We start from the raw sequence: 25,256 nt of genomic DNA, 5'->3' as shown, positions 1-25,256 counted from the left end.
ATTTCCTCCTATGACAGACAGCAAACTATCTAACATACAAATATCTGTGCACGAGGTCGCCAAGCTAATCAAAAACTTTGATTCCAGTAAAGCAACTGGCCCTGACAGCATTCCAATTATAGTGTTGAAAAAGCTTCAACCAGAACTTGCCCCCATACTTACAAAACTGTTTAAGCGTTGCCTTAAGAAGAAGTGCTTCCCAACACCCTGGAAAACCTCATCAGTATGCCCTGTATTTAAGAATTCAGGTAATAAGTCATCTCCCTCTCAGTACAGATCAATAAGTCTCCTGTGTGTCATGAGTAAGCTGCTGGAATCTATATTAAATAGAGAAGTAGTCAACCACCTCAGCAGAAATAACCTTCTTAGTGACATGCAATATGGTTTCCATTCTGCTAGATCTACAGCAGATGTGCTAACGGTTATATCTCATAGGATTAGGGAATCTCTTGACAAAGGCTTATTTTCTAGGGCAATTCCTCTTGACATATCAAAGGCTTTCGATAAGGTATGGCATGGCCTGCTTCATAAGATTTCCAGCTACGGTATAACTGAAAATGTTATCTCAATTATTAAATCATTTCTCCTGATAGGCTCATAAGAGTAGTGGTTGATGGGCAGAAATCAGAGGCCCAGAGCATTAATGCTGGAGTCCCTCAGGGGTCCATCCTGGGCCCAACTCTCTTCCTGATCTACATCAAAGATCTCCCAAAACACATACTTAAATCATTCGTTGACATCTATACTGATGACACAACCATTGAAATAAACAAGCGTATGGTTGCAAGAAAAATACAGACGACTGAGTAAGGTTAAATATATATATATATTTTATTTCTCACCAAATCTGAGATTTAAGGCATCGTCGTTAGGATGGCTGGCCGAACGTTGCGATAAACTCGTCAACGATCAAAGTTTCTTTGGGTTTGGTTGGGTGCGGGGCAGTGATGGCAGAAATGTGGCTTAGCGTGTGCGGCAATCCTTGTTAGCTGATGTCGCTTAGTGCGGAGTTGGTATCAGCCGAAGAAGAAAAGAGGCTTGTATCAGGATCGTGGGTGAGATGGTAGCAGTGGGCAATGCTGGCTGTGCGTAGTAGGCTCCGCGTCTGATGTCGTTGGCGAGGGGTCGGATGCTGGTTGAAGCCGGAGCTAGTTCACAGCGCGCCACACTAGGGCCGATCTGTCAGTTGTCGAAAAGGCTGGTATTTTTATAGTCATAAACGGATGTAGTAAGGAGCAAAGAAAGTTTTTTTTTTCATCGCTGGCTTGAGTTTGCTTTTTAATTGTGTTTGTTTTTCGTGCTATAATGTGTTGTAGTGAACCGTCTGTTTGGTGTATGTATGCATGTGTTATATCGATTTGAAGCTAATAAAATTGTGAATATAATCTAGTCGGTGTTGTGAGGTTGCAATGTTTTGTGAATTATATATAGGTGTTTATATGCTTAGGAGTTGCGCTTACTGTGATGTTTGTGTTTTGTATTTTAGTTTTTTCTTTTGCTGTGCGGCTTTCTCTGGTGGTTTTCTTTGTTGAAGTAAAGTGCGAGTTATTCTAATGATGTGTGTATCTAAAGAAATGGGATTTGAAGTTGTCATGTGTATTTATTGTGTTCATTTGCGTTGTACTGACGAACAGATTTGTCCTAGCGTCGCTATTGCTGGTTTCCGGTTTATTCATGGAGATATGGAGGGACATGCGATATAGCAACATCTATGGCAACACATCAAAGACCGTAAATGACAAAGTTCTCTCTCCTCTGATCTTGAGCGCATGGTACAGTGGGGGAAGAGGTGGCTGGTTACTTTTAATGCATCTAAAATCAAGCTTTACATCATCAACGCTCTGATCCGCATCTGGCATCAATTGAAATGGATGGCTCTCGTCTTGGGAAGGCTGCATGTTTTGACAAGCTTCTGGGCTTGACCTTTACTCTTGATCTGAAATGGAACACATACATCAAGTCTGTTGCCAAGGTCGCTGGGAAAATGGTGGGATCCTTCTACCGCTCCAAAAGATATCTCACTGCTAATGCAATTCTCTATCTATATAAAAGCCAAGTACGCCCAAGGATGGAGTACTGCTGCCACATCTGGACAGGAGCTGCTAAAAACAGCCTATCCTGCCTTGACAGTACAAAATAGACTTTGTGGTTTAGTGGCGGATGCTCTTTTCTCTTCCCTGCAACCACTCTCCCACAGAATTATTATTATTAGTTTTATTAAAAATTATTATTATTATTCTGTAAATATATTAAAAAAACGCACTCAGAAAAACACCCATTTATTTAAATATATTAAAAAAAAAATCTTGTTCGCGAACATTCGACCATGTCTGCTATTTAATGTGTTTGCAAACAACCAACGACAATGTCAAGGTCGAACAACCAGTGTCACTTGAAATGTGTGCTAGTTTTCGCCTTCTGCTATGGGGTATCTAATCTTTACTTGATCCGATTTAATTAATGAAAACGGAAAAGTTTTTCATGAAACATTTCTTTTTTTTTTTTTTTTTTTTATCAAACACAGAAAATGAAATGACATATTTATAATTGTTTAAACTGGGCGAGCGCCATTTGAAAACCAAAACATTTATTGAATTAAAATTTATCAAAATATAATTGTAAAAACATTTATCGAAAAAACTGCGTAAGAAAATATAATTTTACTAAGAAATTTTGTAATAAAAGCAACATTAGATTTTTATAAAATAGTTTTTTTTTTTTTTTGCGAACAAATAAATAATTCTAAACATTGAATAAAATAATAAATGTTAATTTTAGGTTAATTTATTCTTTCCGGAAGCAATCGTTCTCCAGCTTATTTTTTTGTTATTTATTTCATGCTTATTGCTTCGGTCATAGTTTAAAATAATGATTACTCCCTTGCATTTAAACTGCAGGTGCGTGAAATAAAATGGCGTCTCCAGTTTCCGCGATAAAGTGTAGAAGTACCAAATAAACAAAACATTTTTTTTTATCGCATTATGTTTACATCATCGATCTTTTCCATTTATCATTTTTTTTGTCGTCATTATGCCCCGAACAAGTATACTCTCGTGTTAAAATAAGCTAAGATAAAACATGATAGAGTTATCCCCCTTGAATTGATTCACGACTTGTCACCGGGAGAAATCTCTTCGAATATTAATATTAACGCAATAATGGGAATATTAAAATGTCATATGGAAGGTTTGTATATAAACAGATTTAGAGAAAAAAATAGGGAGAAAAATGAATATCCTTGTCATTATATTTTAGTCTGTCTATTTTGATTTTAGAATTCTATTCCCAAAATAATCGGATGCGCCTTGTAGCCTGCGACCTGACCTGTTGTAGTCACTGTGCGTGTTTAGTTTTGTAGGTAAGTACAACAGATAATCGCATCATTTTCTTTCTTCTTTTTAATTTTACGCTTTAGCGCCGAATATAAATAGTTAAATCAAAATTTTGGTTCTTTGATATAGCAGTGTCGCAACCGAAAAATTCCGTTGTTTTGCTTTTGGTGTCACAAATAATAACTACAATCCCCGACTTTGAGGGTACATTTTTAGAATTACTCTTGTCTCCATCGATGGTTTTTGGGTCCTGGTAGTTCTGCACTTCTGCAGTTTACGAACCGTGCTATTTTATTTTATTTTTTTAGATTGGATTTTCTAGTCAAATTCAATTTTTACGGTATCATTTGCTTATCATTAAGTTAATTGGTAAAATGTTATTTTTAACTGTAACACAACGCCGAACATTCTAGCTTGTGTTTTTAGGGTTTTCGAGGCTGATGAAAACGAATCTGTTATTTAAACCCATCGCAAATTTACCGTTCAGTTGTTTTCAAGACCTGTTTCTAGGGAATATTTTCTTACGGATAACCGTCATTTTGCGCATGCGCCAACCCTTCTCAACAAAACACGGAGACGGAAAACTGCCATGTCGTCAATATGTCCTTTCAGTCCCCCACCGCGTAAGCGCATGATTCATGAATACAAAAAAAAAAAAAAAAAAAAAAAAAAAACAATTGCACGTCGATACATATTTTCAACCACGGTAACTACTCAAAAAATAACAGATAACCGTAAAGGTGTAGTATGTTTCCACCATCAAAAAATCCTTTAAAATTATCACTATTGTAGGCTTTCGGGGGTTCTGAAAACGAAAATAACGTTTATAATTTTCAGGAAATAAGTAGTTTCCAAGATATGAAGAAATTATAGTTTCAAAAAATGGGAGATCACTTTTCTATATTAATTTAATGTAAAATGAACACCCACTTTTTGGTCAACGTAAAATGGGTAATTGTGGCCTAGTAGACCAACAGAAAACCTACCTAAAAAACTTGTCTTCTTAAAGTTTTCGGATGTGCTGAAAAAAAATATCGCATTTAAATTTTCTGCAAATAAGTAGTTTTCCGGAGATTAAGAAATGTTATGTTATAAATGGTGGCCATTGTTGTTCGCTCAAGCACACATATTTTTGCATAAAGGATAAGAAGTTTTAGAGTTCTCATCGCGAGCAGAGCCATCCATGTGAATCTCAAGAAAAAAGCGACACACCTATAACTGAAAGACAGGTTGAGTCTTAGCAGGATTAAACAAAACTAGCCATTTATTATCCCAATCCATGACTGATTCCATGCTAACTTCTGGATTAACTGAATATTTCAACTGACCTGAGGAAGATAGGCGAGAAGCAATACCAGAATAGAGGATAGTGTCATCAGCACAAATGTTAATTTTCTGAATAATATTCTCTGGAAGGTCATTGATAACTTTAGTGGAATTTAGTAAAGGGTTTTGCTTTGGATCTTCTTCAGATAAGCAATGGAAGAGAGATGCTCTTAATGCACCAGATTCGAACAATGTCAGAGAAAGCTCTACTGTAGTTTGAATTTGATGCATTGAGAGCATATTTCCTCCATCGCCACCCACATGTTTCACTATCTTCACTTAAAACCAGATTGTGCATTGAAATGAACAATCTTATTACAGTTTTCTGGAACTTACTACTTCCGTGCTGGCTCCTGACAAATTGGAAGTGGTTGTTTTGTCGGTGACACCATCACTAAAAGGTTGCCCTACAGGGTAAAGGGGCTCTCTCTTTTTTTTTTTTTTATTTCAACATAATCTCTCTTTTCGAGATGCCTTGCCTTCACCACTCCTGTATGGTAACCCTCCAGAACATCAAAGGGATGCTAACAGGTGCTACATCTTGCCCAAGGGTCACCTGGAATTATGCCAGACATGGGCATTCATCTTTCTGAGGTATTATATATACCCGTTTACCTAGTGTTCCCAAATGGTCACCCATCTGGTACTGGCTAGGCTTAACGTCACTTAACTAGACAAGAACCAGTGAGTCAACATAATAATGCTGTATGCCATCCACATATTGAATCGATATTTCTGTTTGTCTGTTTCACTTTTTCTCTGAAGCTACTGGTCTGTTCTGGCTGAAATTTTGTATGGACCTTTGTTATGATAAGGTGCAGTGAACTAAGTATTATGGTATACGGTTGGTGCAAAAATATCGTTTTTTATATATAAGGTGAACGTCAAAAAACGCTATTATTTTTGCACCAATCTAATATTTGTTTGATGCAACATTAAAGATTAATTGGGAATTATAGGGATTAGTCACCACAATACCACATTTACTCTAGAAGTTTTCTTGGAAACTACTGGACTGATCTGCCTGAAATTTTGTGTAAAATTTTGTTATGATAAGGTGCAAAGAACTAAGTATTATAGTACATGGTTAGGGATTAATAGGGATACGAATTTAATGCAAAAATGAACACAAATTTAACTATATTCAACCTTCAATTCGACACAAATCACTCATTTTAAGTCAACAGGCTTTAACTTTTGCATGTTTTTAATGGAGAATAAAGTCTGGTTGTTATTAAAAATTCCTTTCTGCAATCCAACTATATTTGGTACAAATGAACATCAGTCTACACTTGACTTGTCCACCAAATTTCAGTCGTGAATGTCCAACAGTCTTTATTTTATTGCTGTTCAATAATATATGCTAAAAATTAGACATTTTAGTCAATTCTAATTAGATGTTTTAAATGGTTAACATGTATTTACAATCGTGACACTCTTGTATTAAAGGAATTTTGCAGCCTTTAAACTGTTGAATGGCTTGAATTGAAATTTGTAATAAAAAAAAAGGCAAGTACAAGTAATCCAACCCCTCAAAAAACACAAAAAAAGCTCCCCACCTAACCCTAACCCACCTAACCCTAACCCACCCTAACCCTAACCCACCCTAACCCTAACCCACCCTAACCCACATAACCCTAACCCACCCTAACCCTAACCCACATAACCCTAACCCTAACCCTAACCCACATAACCCTAACCCACCCTAACCCACCTAACCCTAACCCAAACCCACATAACCCTAACCCACCCTAACCCTAACCCACCTCTGCTCCAAATCATTAATAAAAATTACAATCCTTTCTGCAATCCAACCATATTTAGTATAAATGACAAATGAACTCCTATCTATGCCTGACTTAATGATATGATCTAAATGTGAATCTTGGCATTGCAAGTACATCTGGATAAAACTGATTCAGGTTATGATGGCCGTCTTCAATCCAGGAATAATTTTGGAATTTTTTTGATAAATAATCTTTGAGATAAAATTTTGATAAAGTTAAATCTTTGTCACTTATGGCGACCAAATATGCCTCAACACTTTGATACTGGTGAAAACCTTAAAAAAGTACCTGAGCTTACTATATACAAAGAGTAATTTTTTTTTTTTTTTTTAAATGAAATAACCCCTAAACAACAATTTGCTTTTAATAACTTTTAAAACAAATTGTTTTGGTATTATATATTATTTTATTTTTATTTTGTTTGGGATGAATTTGTGTATTCATTTTTTTGTAGACTGTTATTCTCATCTCCGTAGTTGTTGTTTCACCAAGTTTCAATTGAAATTCCCAGGCGAACTGGGTTATTGCTCTTTTAACTTTGGTAACCGGAGAGCGACACAGTCACATCACTTCTTGTTCTGCATATTTCTATCTCTTTTCTGTTGGACTCTCAATAAGTGATGATATCGCACTCAGGGTTGGCATGCCCACCCAACCAGCTATCCTAACTAACCCGTCAGCCTATCATCAAATACTAACTACAAGTAACGTTACTGTCTTCTCAATGAAATCTTACTTTCTATATCTTTATTCTTCCTCTTGTATTTTTATGTAAATAAATCTACATTCTTTCACTATCGTATATCGGTTTGTTTTGTCTCTTGCTTATGCGACCCATGCTTCTCAATCACTTACCATTCATTAATAACATGGAGGATGGGATCGTCAATTCCATAAACAGGCCATGCTGACCTCTACAGATTGGAAAATCTGTAGAGGACAGGATAGCCTGTTTACGCTATAGACGATCCCATCCTCCATGTGTTTAATGAATGGTAAGTGATTGAGAAGCAAAGGTTGTATAATGAAGAGACGAAACATACTGATATATGATAACAAATAAATGTAGATTTATTTACATAGAATACATGAGATGGAGATAGCAAGAATAAGAGTTTGTTGAGGAGAGATAACATTACTTGTGCTTAGTATTTGATGATTGGCTGACGAGTTAGTCAGACGAGCTGGTTGGCTGGCAATGGCAACCAGAGTGCATTATTGTTACATGTTGATTTGTCGAGAGTCCAGTGGAAAAGAGATAGAAATATGCAGAACAAGACGTGGCGTGGCTGTGTTGCTCTCTGGTTACCAGAATTAAAAGGGTGATAATCCAGTTAGCCTTGGAATTTCAATTCCCACACATCTAACAAGTCTTGTAAACGATGTTTTATGACAATGATTTCATGCGGGCTAAAGAAATAACGATATTCCACATGTCATAAAGCTGTTTGACAATTTCGAAATGATTCGATGGATTGCCAAGCATCAGTTAATAGCGAATTCTTAGAGGTGTGAAACCTGCAACTTACCATGCGCCTTGAACCGTTATTCGCAGTCAGTTGATGGTTGGTGACAGAAATGTTCAAAAGATATATTTCCTCGTTCAATATGAAAAAACTCTATTTTTGAGCAAAGAATATTTTCCTTATGATCAATTAAACGTACAGCACACATACAGATACTCTCTCCCTCAAATATTGCCATACATTTATGGGCAAGGTAAGTAATGTTTAAAGATCAGATAGAAGAACTCTAGAAAAATTCTGTATGGGCATTTAAAATGATTTAATGTTGTGTTTGTTAAATATTAATATATATAAAGTAGTAGTGTGTGTGTGTGTGTGTGTGTACAACTCTCCTACAGCCCACACCATTGGATAGATCATAACCAAAGCTGACATGATGATGGTCTCGTACTTAGGAATGGTACACACCATTTCTCAAGGTCAAAGGTTAAATTCATATTTGGTGTGGCTTTTCATAAACTTCCTCACCTAGGGATGGTGTATACCAAGTTGGGGGTGTATCACAGTCCTAGGGGCCGCCACCATGGTGTCGACCAACTTCTTTGTGAATTTAAATCAGATCACCCATCTCCACCCATGTAAAGTGAGTATCTTTGCTAGTTAATAAATATGATTAAATAAGGAATCATTCTGAGTTAAAATTAGTTTCGTTTTTTTTTTTTTTTTTTTTTTTTTAGATAAACAACACATCAACTCAAATTCAGTGTCGATTTTGTTTTGATTTACCTTATATTCATATAATGTTGACACATTTCAAGCATGCTTTTCTCAAGTTTACATGCCTAATACTAACTGGATTTTAAATGGAAATGAGGAATCATTTGATAATATTTATCATTGTAATATAAATTTATAAAATTTAATAAAAACAATAACATAAAACAATTTTTAATGTATATGCAGAATTTTTCTGTTCTCTTTAAACATTGTCACAAAATATCTCTAAAAGAAAACTTTGATTTTTAGCAACATGACCCCCCACCTCCAAACATTTATCCAAATGGTAAATATAGTCATCTTTTTTTTTTGGAAGTGGGGGGGGGGTAACTACAAGCTCTTTAATAAACGAAAAGATATAGAAAGGAATTGACACAATATCAAACGCAAATTCTAAATTTAGCATGAGAGAGAACTTGTTTATAATATCAGGAATGTCAATCTCACATAAAACTTAAATTATACGTACATTCACTCAATGTATACAGTAATATTTAATGTATCAATTTGACTCAACAGGTCACATGTTGTCTAGAATGGAACGATAAAATTGTTGCCCTAGAAAAGACAACATAATTCCATTTCCGTTTGAAAACTGGTTTTCTTTTTTGTTGCAGACAATCTACGAGTTGGTTAATTGTGTACAAATCTCAAGAACGATAGGAGCCTTCTATCATGTCTGAAAGTGACACATTAATGAGCGAAATTGGAGATGCGCCGCTGTACAACTCATGCTCTCTACTGATTCAAGTTATGACAACGGGACCATTGCCAGCACACTTAAAATGTACTGCTGGATTGCCATGAATAACAGGGACGTGGCCAGGGTGATGAAAACAAAAGTTTCCGGTCTCGGTTATGATCTTTGTTGTGGTTTCAAGTGAGAGCCACATCATGCCACCTCACATCTTCGAAGTCAGCTTATGAGTCAACACCAAAGCGTACCTGGATGTGCTGAAGAGTGTGGTGATCCTCTGGTGCAATCAGATGGCCACTGGCAGATCATGGGTGTGGCAGCAGGACTCTGCGCCGATCCACCGGTCCCAAGAGACCCAGGCTTGGGTTCAGGAGGAGTGCTACAACTTTGTATCCTTCTCTCACTGCCCCACCCTTCTCTCACTGCCCCACCCTTCTCTTACTGCCCCACCCCTCTCCTGACCTGAACCAGCTGGACTATTTTGGTCACACGTCGAGAACATCACCAACATGACCGCCCACAACACCAAAGCCAGCCTAATCGCTGCCATCTGCCAAGTATTCACTGAGCTTCTGACGGCGCTTGTGGAAAAGGCATGCTCACAGTTCCAGATCAGTATCAAGGTGCTAATTGAGGCTGAAGGCTGCTACATTGAATAGATGTTAGCTCTACTACATAATCAAGTTACCTAAATTGATTTTTTTTTCAATAAATAAAGCTGTAGTATTGTTTTCTTTAGGGTGACAACTTTATTGTTCCATCCTGTATACAAGTAGGTCAATCTTGTAAGGTATGAAAATCTCTAGAACAGCCAATTGTTCCAAAAGCAGGATCAACCTGTATTTAGGTCGTAAAAGTAGGGAAATGTCAAGATAGTAAGTCAGGGCAATATCAAGAAAAAAATGGTTCTTCTTCGTTAGTGAAACGCAAAAATTAGAATATTGGTTTTCAAGTGAAACCAATGCTGTTTTCTAAATTGTTATCTCACAGTAATGAAAACATCCAAAAATTATGAAAAAAAGATAAGAGGAAAAAATTAATTATTAGTGAAAATAGTTTTCAGAGACAATTTATGAAAATTGAGTTTTGCAAAAAAAAAAAAAAAAAAAAAAAAAAACCCCAAAAAAAACGGAGAGTTCTAATTGTAACAAAAGGGAGATAAATCTTTTCTGAAAACTGAAAAATCTTAGACCAATTTAGAAAAAACTTAATTTTCGCTAATTATCTTTGAAAACCGTTTTTGTTAATAATTAATTTTCTATCTCATTGTTTTTCGTAATTTTTGGATATGCTCAGAACTGTGACATGACAATTCAGTAGATACCATTGGTCTCACTTGTGGAGACAGAGCATCCTTAAAAATTCAAATATGTATATCTGATTTTAATGAAATTTAAATCATATGTATAAGAAACTAAAATGGTTTCTTCTAACTATATTAGAGGGTGGAACGGGGAAGAGGAGCAGTAAAACCAAAGAAGGTAACATGGTGTTATGAGCATAGTGATCCTTGTTCAATCCCGGGCAACATCGTGTCTTCCTGCTAATATTATCACCAACAGTTTCTATATTTAGCGTGTGACAACTTGTTTATAATATTAGGGATGTCAATCTTGCACATAAAGTCTGTCAAATGCTCATTAATTGGGAAAGGGGTTAAGGTCTGGAGAGCGTGAAGGCCATTCAGGATCACACCTACTGATGAGACGATCAGCAAAGTGTCCCTGCATATAATTTAATTGTGCTAAGACCAAGATTGTTGGGCATTCATGACTAAAACTTGGTGGACAAGTTAGATATAGAGTGAAGTTTATTAGATTTCAATTGTTATATTTTCCTTAATAGAAACAAAGTTCTTTGTACATATTTGGGCCTTTTCTCATCCTTGTGTGATGCCACTAGTTTTCTACATCGTTGCTCTTTCATCTAGTGTTTGCTATACAAATAAAGCTTATTTTCATGTAGAAAAGGACACAAGAAAACGTCTGCTGAGAGTTTCTTAAAGATTTTATTTCTGGAGAGAATTGACTTCCGAAAGAGAGAGAGAGACTAAGGTTTTTTTTAGCCAATCATTTAATTAACTCCTTAACTGCCATGGGTGACATGCGGACAGAGATAGCAAAGTAACATTTCGCACTTAGCGATTATCAAGGTTTTTGTATTATTTGGATTTTTCCGACTACTGTTCTTATCTTGAATGTCATTTTCACATTTTGGTCGATGGAACCTCCGACCTTCTTCAGGTGTATCCTGTCGAACTCGGGAACGTTTCTGTCAAACTGGAATTTGGATGGAATTTCAAATGGAAACCTTTATTTACTTCATGGGGGTAGCATTCCATCAGCCATGACTGGATAGAAGTCCTAAGTAATTCGCAAGGACCTGTGGCGCAGTGGTTAGAATACATGGAAAAGTAAGTATTTGTTACCACGCAAAGAAGTAGGTGGGGGACTTTGAAGTCAATGTTTAATTGCTGAAAAGGTAGTATAGCCTGTACGAGTGTTCCTTTATTACAACTGGCCAAATTTGGGCTTCAGATACTGGCAGGAGAAACAAGAGTCGGTTATTTTTTAACTTGTTCCAAAAAGTATGGAAGGTTCCTTGTTCTAATGAAGTGGTTGAGCCATGTAACACCAGGATGGCATAGTCTAACATGCAAATCGTAACGGTTTTGTAGAGGGTGAGTTAAAGCAGAGATGCGAGAGAATGTGTCAGCAGCTGCATTTTCCGTTCCCAGACGATAGACGATACTGAATTTGTGACAGTTCAATCCGCCAACGACATATCCTTTCATTTTTGATTTTGGATTTGCTACTGTTGTCAAACATGAAACTAATGCTCTTTTGCTCCGTAATGACTTTGAAGTGTCTTCCGTGTAGAAAGTGTCGCAACTTTCAGAGAGCTTCAGCAATAGCAGCAGCTTCCTTTTCAACAGCATAATGTTTAATTTCGTTTGGGTTTAGCGTCCGTGAAAAGAATGCAACAGGTCGACCTTGTTGGTTTAGTGTAGCAGCTATGCAGTAATCACTTGCATCTGTTTCTACTTCAAATTCCTTATCCGGGTCAACTGTTATTAGTGTACCATTTTTAGATCAGTCTTCAACGTTTGAAAAAAGTTTAAGACAGATGAGGGCAGTGGAAACTCTTTGTTGTGGTTGAGTAGCAGTGTTTTTTCAGCAAAGTTTGGAATGAACTTACTATAATACGAGAACATTCCGACTACTCGTTTTTGACACGTGAGATTTAGAGGTGGTGGCATTTCGAGGAATGGTTTTAGTCTTTGGTAGTCAGGAGCAATTTGATTGTTTTGCATTGTGTAACCAAGTAAAGTGATTGAGGTAGCTGAAATGACGCTCTTACTTTGATTCAGGGTGATGTTGTATCTTTTTGCTCAACATAAAATCTTTGGAGATTTTAGTCGTACACTTTTTGATCCTTTCCACATATTGTGACACATATTGTCTACATACACGACGGTGTCTATCAAATTCTCCTTCTCTATGATGTTATTCATACATCTTTGGAATGCACTTACTCCATTAGTGATGCCAAAATGTAGACGAATAAACTGGTACAGTTTTCCACTTACTTCAAAGGTAGTGTATTTTCGATCAGTGTGACTTATCGGTATTTGGTGGTATGCAAACCTCAGGATGAGTGTTGTAAAGATATTCTGTGCTACATCGTCAATCATTTTATTGATAAGTTCCATAAATCTATTCATGGTATCACTCTAGTCGACAACCATTCATTTTTGTGATTTTCGTTTGACGTCAGTAGAACTTGAGCTCGCCAAGGAGATATAGAGGGCTCTATTATGCCTTCTTTCAACATCATGGCAGTTTCCTCTTTTATGAATTTATTGTCAGCAATGGTGTGATGATGAGATTTGGTTGCAGTGGGAATTATACGTGGATAAAGATGAGAAAAGAGAGAAGGAGGAATGTTTATGGATGGAAAAGAGTCCTTGTTAACAGCTCCAATGACAATTTCATCCCCAGGACCGTCAAATTTCAGGGTCACTCTTTTGCACGTTTTTTAGAATGTCTTTCCCGATAATTATGTCGATAAAGAAATTCTTGAATACTTTCACTGTCATGCCAAGATGGTTCTTATTATTTAGAGCAATGTCAACAATGGCTTCACTAATAATTTTGGCACGTTGGTTAGGGTCTGCCAACGCTATGGTCTTTTGTTTAGATATAAAGAAGAGCTTCAGTTTTTTTTTTTTTCTTTTTTTTTTCAGTATTTTTGTTGATGAACGTCCCGAAGCTACCAGAATCTACCATACGTTAACAATATGCCCATTTATTTTACATTTAGTAAACGTAACATCTTTTACTTCGGTTCCTAGATTAGAGAGGGTGATTCCGGGTTGTATAATACAGCAGCAGTACATACCTTAGCCCAATGGCCATTCTTTTTAGATTTCTTACACTCAGCGTTACACGCCGGGCATAGCACCCACGAATGCCGAGAGTTTCCACAGAAGAAACAAATTCCTTTTGGATGAGTATTTCCCTTTATAGCGGCTAAGTGGGCATCTTCTGATGGAATTATAGTAGCGTTAAGGTTGTTTTTGTAGCTTACTGAATGTTTCTCTGCTTGTTCCAGGGATCTGGCCATTACATAGGTCTTTTGTAGTGTTAAGAAAGGTTTTTCAAGCAAGCGTTGACGAATAGATGAGGAGGCGATGTCACTAATAAAAGCGTTTCGAATATATTGTTTTTTTGTTTTCTTCTGTGGTTATGGCTTGGAATTCACGTGATTTAGCAAGTATTTCTAATTGTTGCATAAATGCGTTGATAGTTTGTGCTGGTTGTTGTTTGTTTGTAAGTAACCGGTGTCTATTGTATAGAAAATTTGTCGGCTTAATGTAGGCAGTGTCTAGAGATTTTATTGTGATGATATAGTCCATAGCATCGCTTATTATTTCATAGATCACTACTCAAATAAAGTTGATTAAGGCGAAGAAGTTTTGGGGGTTATTTTCAATTTCGCCGTTGTTTGTGGTACGTATATAGTTTTCGAAGGTTAGTTTCCAGTGTTTGTACACTGCATTCAGAGTAGTGGGTTTCACATCAAACTGTCGGGGCTGTCCATTTCATTATTTTTCTTTTATTTTAAGTTGATAAAATTGTAGTGATGTGTAAAAAAGAATGAAGTAAGAGAAAACAGGAACGCCTTTGATAAAGGTTTCATCAACTTAAAATTAATACACGTGCTTGCTCTGACTATAATCGAGTTAATATGGCGGAGAGGTGCTTCCGGCCAAGGGGGATAATTACAATATTTATTATAGCTAAGGAACCAAAGGTAATTTAAATTATAACATGTATTATATATATATTTATTTTGTGTATATATATTTTGGTACTCCTGAGGCGTTGAGTTCCATGGTGGCAAGCATATTTATTTAATAGCCACTCCCTTACAAAGGCTAATGCATTGCACGGATAACATTTTTAATTTATTTATTTACTTTGATAATTTCTCACTTTTATAACCATTTTTGGTACTTATGCACTTTTGTTACCGTGCTGAAAAATAACGTTATTATTTAGAAAGCCATTCTTAACATGGGAAGGGAAGAGTGTTTTCTAACTATTCTCTACTTTCACTTAATTTAATATAAAAGTTGGTGCTTATGCACTTTTGTTACTGTGCTATTTTTAAAAAAAATAGTATTTTCAAGTTAAATTCAAGTTTTACAATATCTTTGTTAGGTGAAAGTACAGAATAATTACAAAACACCCTCCCCTTCCCATGCTAAGAATGGCTTTCTAAGTAACGTTATTTCAGCACGGTAGCAAAAGTGCATAAGTACCTAAAAGTTATTGTAAAACTTGAATTTCACTTGAAAATACATTTATAAATGTAATAAAAAGCGTGGTAACAAAAGGTCACAAGCACCACGTTTTTAATTTGCATGCGCGAGTGAACAACAAATTTTTAACTTTTTTGGTACTTGTACAGTTTAATCGACACATTAAAAAATAAATATATCGAAAAAAAAGTTTATCTTATACGTATTCGTGATAGAATGAAGTTCTCCGAAAAAAAATTTCGGGTTTGTATTACTGTACACATAGATTCGAAAAAGTTGTCAAAAAAACAAATATATAACAAATAAATGTTATCAAAGGCAAGATAAGTTACTTTTCTACCAAACTGGATATATTTTTCGTGTTTTTATTCAATGTAACATGTTTATTCAGTTCGAAAACCATACAGTGTTTACCGATGTATTGGAACATTCAAGATGGCGTCTTATTCTCTCTTTAACACGGTAAGTGTGGAAAAAGATGTTATAAATAAAAAACCGGATAAAATACTGTTAAAAACTCGCTCAATATATGTTACCGTGACATAGGTTGACATATATTCGGCGGGTTTTTAATAGTATTTTGTATAGTTTTTTTATTTATAACACCTTTTTCCATACTTACGGTGTTAAAGAGGGTGTGAGACGCCATCTTGAATTTTCGAATACATCGGTAAACACTGTATGTTTTTCGAGCTGAATAAATATGTTACATTGAATAAAAACACAAAAAATATATCCAGTTTGGCAGAAAAGTAACTTATCTTGCCTTTGATAACATTTATTTGTTATATATTTGTTTTTTGACAACTTTTTCGAATCTATGTGTACAGGACAGTACACACCCAAAATTTCACTTAATTTCAAGCGTAGTTTTTTTTCTTTTTCTTTTTTTTTTTAGCGCGAAAAAACAATTTGTTATGGTACCGAGCAAAAGAAAAGTTAGTATTAAAGATGGGGAGTGAGTGTCGGTGCTTTAAATTGAGTTATCTCCCCGTGGTATATTCAAAAAATTCCAAGATGGCTACCTTCAACGCGCTCTCATACAAACGTGTTTTTCCGTTGTAAACCCCCCCCCCAAAAAAACTACTCGATTAAATTAAGTGAAAAAATTTTTTTTTGATCTTCAGTCCAAAATGGATACGTACGATATAACCTTTTTTTTTTTTTTTTCGATATTTTCATTTTTAAATGTCTTGATTAAACTGTACAAGTACCACTTTTTTTTTTTATTGAAAAAGTAGTAAAATTCAATGAGTAGAATAATAAATCATTTTTTTAACTTTGACCCCTTTACATTTGTTTTGGGCTCAAATCGAATTAAAAAGTTTGATCCATGTCAAAGTAACCTACATCTAAAATTTCAAGTGTTTAGACCCCAAATTGGCGGAGGAGTTTTGTAGAGTTTTCAATGGTCAAATCGTTGAACTTTGACCCCTTAATCGCCAAATTTCTGTTCGAAAACCGATCACATGGATTTTCCCAAATCTCAATACTCGTTATGTCAAATCTTGAGTCTGTAGACTGAAAATTGACAAAGTAGTTTTGTAGGGAAATGTACACACACGAACACAGAAAGACAATTTCACTTATATATATATATATATATATATATATATATATATATATATATATATATATATCATTATTAGTAGTTGTTGTGGCTCGGCTCATTGCGTTTGATATAATAATTACAAAAATGAACCTTATTGCTCGACTTTTGTTTACAGAAATATTAATTCCAAGTTAGAAATTACTTTCGAATTGAGTTCTGAAAGAAAAAAGTGGTTCCGTCTTTATTTATGAACTTGAGTTATGTACCCTTAATTACCGTTTTGATTTGTTCATAAAGATGTCGATCATTATTTCCCGGGACGAGTTTTCATTTCTTCGTTTCACGTGTACGATGCAACTTGCTGCAATTTATTTATTTTTTAACTAAAAACATGAGTTGAAATAAAAATAAGGGTTTGTTTTACTGTACACATAGATTCGAAAAAGTTGTCAAAAAACAAATATATAACAAATAAATGTTATCAAAGGCAAGATAAGTTACTTTTCTACCCAACTGGATGTGTTTTTGGTGCTTATATTTAATATAACATGTATATTCAGCTCGAAAAACATACAGTGTTTACCGAAGTATTGGAAAATTCAAAATGGCGACCGACTTTCTCTCGGAGACGGTAAGTTTGGGAAAAGGAGTTATAAATAAATAAAAAAAACAGTCAAAATACTGTTAAAAACCCGCCGAATATATGTCAGCCTATGTCACGGTAACATATATTGAGCGAGTTTCTAACAGTATTTTGTCTGTTTTTTTTTTATTTTTTATTTTTTTATAACAAACACATTTTCCCAAACTTACCGCCTTAAAGAGAGAGTCGGCTGCTATTTTAAATTTTTCAATACCTCGGTAAACACTATGTTTTTCGAGCTGAATAAACATGTTACATTAAATATAAACACTAAAACATATCCAGTTAGGTAAAAAAGTAACATCTTGCCTTTGATAACATTTATTTGTTATATATTTGTTTTGTGACAACTTTTTCGAATTGATGTGTATAGTAAAACAAACCCAAAAATAAGTTATTTAAGAATTATACCGAAATCCAATTTTAGTTTAAATAATTTACGTGACTAAAATAGGAAATAAACAATTTTTGGAGGATAATGGGTAATTTTCTGGAATAATCAGCAAAACATGTTACAAAAGGAAAGCTAATTTATTCTTCTACCGACTTGGATAAGTTTTGTGTTTAACTTATTTTAAAGTGTTTTTTTTTTTTTTTTTTTTTTTTACTTAAAAATAAAAATAATGTAAAGCTTGGCAAGTTAAACGAAAAAAAAAAAGAAAAAAAAAGATGGTCCCATTAGAACCATAGCCGAGCTTCGGTAATTGGTAATATTTATTGTATATTTATTTTTTTGTCCCTCGTTTTTGTTTTGTTAGCTATTCTAGAAAAAAAGCAACATAAATAATATGCATAAATAATAAATAAATGAATAATTAAATAAATAAATAAATAATAATAATTAAATAATTACTATCTACAACAAGTATGTGAATTTGCAGCTAATCCAATCAAGGGGCACCTGAATTTGAAGTTATGAATGGAAAGGTGCTTTCACTTTCGAGAAGGATTTGAACAATAAATACAACCAACGCACGCGCTCGTCTAAATTCGCGAACAGACACGCGCGCACAATTTGGAGGAGGGGTGGAGAAGTAAGAAGATTAGCACTCTTTCCTCTTTTAAGGCATGAGGTTCGTGTACTTGGCAGGTGCCTAGCCGAAACAATAGTTTTTTTTTCTCATATTAACTAGCCGTATTTTCACGACGTTGCCCGGGTGGGAGACTTGAGGGAAATATTTCAAATTGTAGTGAGGTTTACAATTTATTTTCAAATCCTATTAAAAGAAACGTTTTTGTTACTTATTTTGATTTGCTTTCAATACATATTTTATTAATAATAATAATAATAATAATAATAATAATAATAATTTCAATGTGTAAAGTTACATATAGACAAGGAGTCTACCTTCCCAGACACACAAAATTTAGAGTTATCTTTACGAATAGTGTTTCCACTTCATTTCCGCTTGCTATTTTGTTTTTAATTGATTTTTTTTACATCATCTTTTGTTTATTAAACTGTTAGGTGAAAGTTCAGAAAGGTAAAGAAGCCCCCCCTTACTTCTCTCTCTCTCTCTCTCTCTCTCTCTATATATATATATATATATATATATATATATATATATATATGATTATTAAAAATGGATGAAATCTGACGATATACATATATATTCTTAACATTAGAAGGAGCAACCGGAAGTGAAGTAGAAGCAGTACTCGTAAAGATAACGAGATCTTGTCTTATAATTTTATTACTACAGATTTAATGAACCTTTTCTTTGGCGTCGCATTCAACAATACAATCTAAACGAATTTTTATTCGTTTAGCGTGTGTTCAATTTTATCCTGAAAATGAGTTTACATTTTCTTTAAATAAAATTAAAAAGCTTTTATGGATTAAAAAAAAAAATGTCATTGATTTTAAAAAACGTATTAGATTAAGAAGAAAAAAATTAACTCGTGTGATTATCTTTACAATTCAAGTTTTCACTTCACTTCCGGTTGCTGCTACATTTTTCATTGAATTGTTTACATCATCTTGTTTATTAAATTTTTAGGTGAAAGTGCAAAATAGGTAAATGAAGCCCCACTTGCCTTCCCCATGTTAAGAAGGACTTTTCTAAATAATATTAATAGTTAAGCCATTCTTAATATCGGGAGTGGTAATAGGAAATTTGAATCTTAGTCAAAGTTACGTATAGGCGAGAAAAATAGACACGAAATCTTGTCTGATAGTTTTATAAATACAAAAGTGATGAACATTTTCTTGAAAATAGCATTCAACAATGCGTTGGTTCATTTTATTACATAAATATAATGTAAAAATGATCACCTACGAGTAACGATTGGCGGACCTGTACGAGAGTGGCCATCCCCTAAAAATGCGTGTTTTTACACACTTTTTTTTTTTCAAAGTTTTTTTTTTCCCCGACGATTATCATAGATTACAGAGTTAAGTATCATATTAGCAGAAAGAATTTTGAAGAAAAACAAAAAACAAAAAAACAAAAACAAAAAAACAAATTTAATGACTTTTAAGAAGGGGTTCTAATCACGTGACACGTCGGCAAAGAAATGGTCAGTAAGTCAGGTAGCGATGAAGTAGAACCTTATAATGAGGAAATGAACACCCCTTCTTAAAAGTCATTAAAATTTTTTTTTCTCTTAATATGATACTTAAATTTGTGATCTATGATAATAGTCTAAAAAAGTAAAAAAAAAAAAAAAAAAAAAGTATAAAACACGCAATTTTAAGGGGGTGGGCCCTCTCGTACAGGTCCGCCTTACCAATTTTTTTTTTTTTTTTGAATTCCCAAAATGGCAGTCCGAGCTATTTTGGGAATATAGAAAATGGTTATTCGTTCTGTGCTACGATATATGGTCAGGAACCGGGTGATCATTTTACCTTATATGAAAATAGGAGAGTGGACTCAAAAATATTTAATTATTTTTTAATTTCCAGATATTGAATTTTTTTTTAAAATTTTGTTCTCTCGCATAATATCGCACGAAAAAAGAAGAAAAAAAAATACTAAAACAGATCTTATTTTTATTTTTGTGTGTAATGTAGGGGAATATTAAAAAAAAAAATGCACAAAAATCAAAAATCGTTCACTCACAGAAATGATCCACAAAGATGCGAGCAGATTTTTTTTACTTGATATTCAAATTCAAAATAACGGAATATATATATATATATATATATATATATATATATATATATATATATATATATATATATATATATATTAAAACAAAAATGTTTTCACTGATGTATGAATTTTACTTTTAATATAAAATTTTATTTTTAGGAATTGATTGTTGTGATTTTATTTATTTTTGCAGCATGTTTTTTTTTATTTAATTAATTTATTTTTTGCTTTTATTTTTTTACAGAATTGATCAGGAGAATAAAGAAATAAATAAACATTTTAAACAATTATTTTTGTTCTGAGCTTTTTTATTATCGATTTTTATTGTTTGTTTAGAATTGGATTGACCACCATGTGACTACTACTACTACTACTGATAATAATTTGCTAGTTTTTAAAAAAATATTTACGACCAGCCCCTCCCCCCTCCTCCCCGATTTTATAATGAAAATAAATAAAATCAGTTGAAGAATATAATAGCGGCGCGATGGAAAATTAGGAAAAATAAATAAATAAAAAATAGAAAAAGAAAGTAGACACCTCTCCCATAAAAATACTTTTATTTATAAACTTTAATTCTAGCAAGAAATAAATTTCGAATTGGCAGTTTAAAGGATTGAAAATCACTTTCAAATTTCACAGACATTTCTCTAATACTACCACTACTCGTAGTATTAGAATTGGTATTATTATTAATGGTAGCAGTATTATAATAATTTTTATTATTATTATTAGTAGTAGATTGCGCTTATAATGGTGTGAACCCAACCCCAAATTATGTGAAAAATTTTAAAAACTTTGTTGATTGATTTCATTTTTCCTTTTTTAGCATCTGGGTGTTTATGTGAAATACAACCCGTGCTACAATTTTTTTTTAGATAGGATTTTCAAGTTAAATTCAATTTTACGGTATTTTTTGATTTATTAAATTGTTAGATGAAAGTACAGAATAGTTACAAAACGCCACCCCCTTTCCCAGGTTAAGAACGAGTTTCTAAATTATAACGTTATTTCAGCACGATCCGTATTCTCCATAAGTACCAGCATCTGTGTATAAAACTTTATTGTTTAAGTTTTCTCTTTTCCTATTCATATCGTCGATCTGTTCTTCTGAGCATCGTCAAGTCAGGTTTTACGTCGTTTGTTTAAAAGAGTCAACCCCCTCCCCCAAAAAAACAAAAACAACAACAACAACAACAACAACAAAAAAACACAGAGTAAATAAATTGAAACGCTCCTATTGCTAAAATTGAAGAGAGAACAAAATAATAAAAATAAAAAACAAACAAAAACGCAACGTTAATATTATTTCGTAATTTCAACAATTACAAAATACCCCCTGCCCCAATGTAAATTCTTAAAATTCGCTGATTTTTGCGTGTTTTTTTTTTTTTTTAATTTTATTTTTTATTTTTGTTATATTTTCGCAGTTTCCAAAATTCGGGCATTTCTAGCTGACGCCAAAACTATTGACAAATGACGCAGTTAAAAACAGTTCGCTAAAAATTTGGAAATTCTACGCAAAACGGCATTTTATTTTATTTTATTTTTTTAATTTATTTTTAGTTATATGTGAATTCGATTAGTTTTTTTTGTAAAAATCCAAACGACTTTTCTTCAGCATATGTAGAAAATAATAATGCAGGAATATTTAAAAAAAAAATTAATAAATTTCAACTAAAAAAATGCAGCGTGTTTAATTAAAAAAAAATATTTTGCTAACTACGAAGAGTTTCTATATTTTTAATGCTGTGCGTGCGATTTGGATTTTCATAGTTTTCGTTTTGTTTTTATTACAAGGCTACAATTTATATATTAAAAAATATAGTAATTCGAATAATCTTTAAAATAGTGTCAATAGTGCAGTTTAGCATCCTCAAGGTAATTATTTTCATTTCAGGTGAGTGAGTCTCATCCGCGTAAGAAAAGAGCTAACAAAGACCCCCACCATCCCTGTGTTAAGAACGGCTTTCTAATAAATTTGCTTGGGGGGATGTTAAACTGCACAAGTGTCAAAGTAGTAAAAGAAAGAATGAAGTCTAATTAGTTTCTGAGTATTTAATATTTCTTACAACGTTTCTCGGCAATTGGAAAAAAAATCAATCAACACAAAAGGAATTTAATAATATAGTAATTTATTTTGAATTTACCTTCTTCGAAAACGAAAACAAACGAAAAAAATTTTTTAAAGAAAGAAAAATATTGACCGATGCATTATTTATAAGAAATAAATGATTTGACATGAGACCAAAAAATACCCCCCCCCCCCATCGAAGCAAAAGGGGAAATTTCCATGAATGAACATAACGGAGTGGATACAGATTTTTCATGAATGCATTTGTCTCCGAAGAACTGGACACACACGCACATGCGTAAGGATGCATCATCACCAAGAAGCATGTGATCGTCCTTAATATTTATGCGATGTATACACAACATAAGGAACTCGCCGTGGTGTGTGTGTGTGTGTGTGTATATGTATAATTGGTGTGTAATTCGGGGTGGATTTTGGTCGGCGTGTAATAAAGTAATAATATTTGTATACAAACAAACCTCTCGGAATTAGAACATATTCGAATCACTACCAGCATATCCTGAACAAACAAAAGGCTTGTAAGATTGTGCGCCTTGTGCGGTATAACAAAATGATAATAAAAGTATCCTTAGCTCCATCGATTTACTGCAGTTACATAGTATCACCGACATTTGGAAGTGTCTCTGATTGGACTGGCATCAATCGAAAAATCCGTTTTTTTCAATTGATGCCAGTTGGATACACTTCCGATGATCGGTAATGCAGTGAAACTGCAGTAAAGTGTTGAGCCATGCATGTACATTTTATAATGAAAGATTAATCGGAACAGTACTCTTGCATAATATACAAAGGGCGATATATATTTTCAGATGGTTTTATAACAAATATAGATAGATATGACTATATTGAAAAACAAAACAAGCAAAATAAACAAAGCCTGCTTGTTTTTAAGATATAAAACTACTTTTTTTTATTTATTTTTTTTTTTTAAGAATATTTTTTCTCATACTTTTATCAATATTTATACTGACAGTTCTCTAATTGGATCTATTCCGTAAAGGACCTCCCGGGGATGATCCTAACCAAGATCTACCGATAATAAAGTAAAAAAACAAAACAAAAATGTTCAGTAAATGCGATTATACGTACTGTTTAGGGGTTCGGATGCGAACTGTTTGCAGCATCCCGAGCAGTCGGATGGGTAGTGTACGACCATGTGCTGCCACGACTCTTCTCCCGCGGATAATGTCCATGTTTTGTGATGTTGAAGAGCCGAGAAACGATAGGACATCGCCGACGTCGATCTATGGTGATATTTTTGTTGTTATTGTTCTGGGAGAGCCAGAGAGGGAGAAAAAAAAAAAAAAAAACCACCTCGCTCTCTTGAGCTCTTTTTATTTATTTTTATTATGTATTTTTTTCTTCTACAACCTAATACTAAACAACGTGAGCACCCGGTGGCCAGGCCCTCTACCTTACTATGCGTTTAGTAGGTTTTGTTGTTTTATTGCCGTGATGGTGGTGGTGATACTACTACTACTACTACTACTACTACTACTACTACCACCACTATCACTATCACTATCATCAACATTTAATGAAGAAGACAGAAGAACATCAGGGTCGTAGTTTTCTTTTTCTCCCTGACTGTCGTCGGAGTTCTCAGCGTCGACGAACAGTGAGGAGGATGAGAAGGACACACGCGTGAACAAGAGGAAGGCGAGAAAAGCTGTGCGAAAATGAGCGTGTTCACGAGCGTGTTCTTATATATATATATATATATATATATATATATATATATATATATATATATATATATATATATATATAAATACGAAATATGCATTAATCAAAATATCATATTTAAGCGTATTTTACTACCAGGCAATTTCGTATTTATTATTATATTATATTGGCACCAATATATATTAATGATCTAAAAAGTTAAAAAAAAAAAAAAATTGATTCGTGCGCCACCACCGAGAATCGAAACCCAAACGTTTAGCTTACGATTTACTTTTTTCTTTGACGTTAATGCCTGAGCTATAAAGACACGTTTGCTGCAAGGCTAAAAATTAAAACATGAACCAATAGCTGTTACGTTACGCATGCATATTCATAATGCCGTCGTTCGACCTTAACCTGGCAAATTCCATTCTTAAAATTTTCGCATTTTTGCACCGATTTCCCCCCGCTAAAACCAAATATAAAATTTCGCATGGGTTCGAATATTCCATATATGAAGTTTCATGTCTGTAGACCAAAAACTGACAGAGGAGTTTGGTAGGCAAAATTTTTTAAACAAATATATATAAACATACATAAATTATATTGAAAGAGGTTTGTGTTTACTGTTACATTTTTACGCAAATATTACGCAATTATAAATCATGTAGAATATCTGCATGAATATAATCACACGTAATAGTTAACTAAAATGATCATCCCATAAGAAAACTGACCCCCCCCCCAAAAAAAAACAAAAAACAAAACAAAAAAAAAAAACAAAAAAAAAAAACTAATAGGGAATCAATTAAGATGAATGTTTAAAAGTATGCAAATTAGCTAGATCTTTTTCAGATGAATGCAATTTCATGAGCCATATATCACAAAGTTATATTTTCTTTTTAAATAAATAGAAAAAAGGGGTTTTAATATGAATATCAATGCACACACACACACACACACACACACACACACACACACACACACACACACA

General features: G+C 33.8%; 1 protein-coding gene and 1 long non-coding RNA gene across 3 annotated transcripts in view; one reads left to right on the top strand and one right to left on the bottom strand.

The window, feature by feature from the left end:
• The window catches only part of LOC145259940 (N-chimaerin-like), a 423,244-nt gene extending 398,962 nt beyond the window's left edge, over positions 1 to 24,282 (bottom strand). Inside the window, exon 1 of one of the 2 annotated variants that reach the window (XM_080117906.1) lies at positions 23,687 to 24,282. In XM_080117906.1, coding sequence (XP_079974032.1) covers positions 23,687 to 23,828 — 142 coding nt within the window. In that variant the 5' untranslated portion in view covers positions 23,829 to 24,282. The remainder of the gene's footprint in view (positions 1 to 23,686) is intronic. The other variant, XM_080117905.1, reaches the window with a different exon arrangement.
• Positions 2,001 to 21,684, top strand: LOC145259941 (uncharacterized). The gene is made up of 2 exons (XR_013864233.1): positions 2,001 to 3,358; positions 20,747 to 21,684. It is a non-coding gene; the product is annotated as an uncharacterized LOC145259941 (long non-coding RNA).
• Positions 24,283 to 25,256: the final 974 nt, after the last annotated feature.

Source organism: Euprymna scolopes, chromosome 35, assembly GCF_053919585.1.
Source record: "Euprymna scolopes isolate OS-2025 chromosome 35, ASM5391958v1, whole genome shotgun sequence".
Lineage (NCBI taxonomy): Eukaryota > Metazoa > Mollusca > Cephalopoda > Sepiida > Sepiolidae > Euprymna > Euprymna scolopes.
The sequence above is the reverse complement of the archived record's forward strand: the minus strand, read 5'-3'. Positions and strand labels throughout refer to the sequence as shown.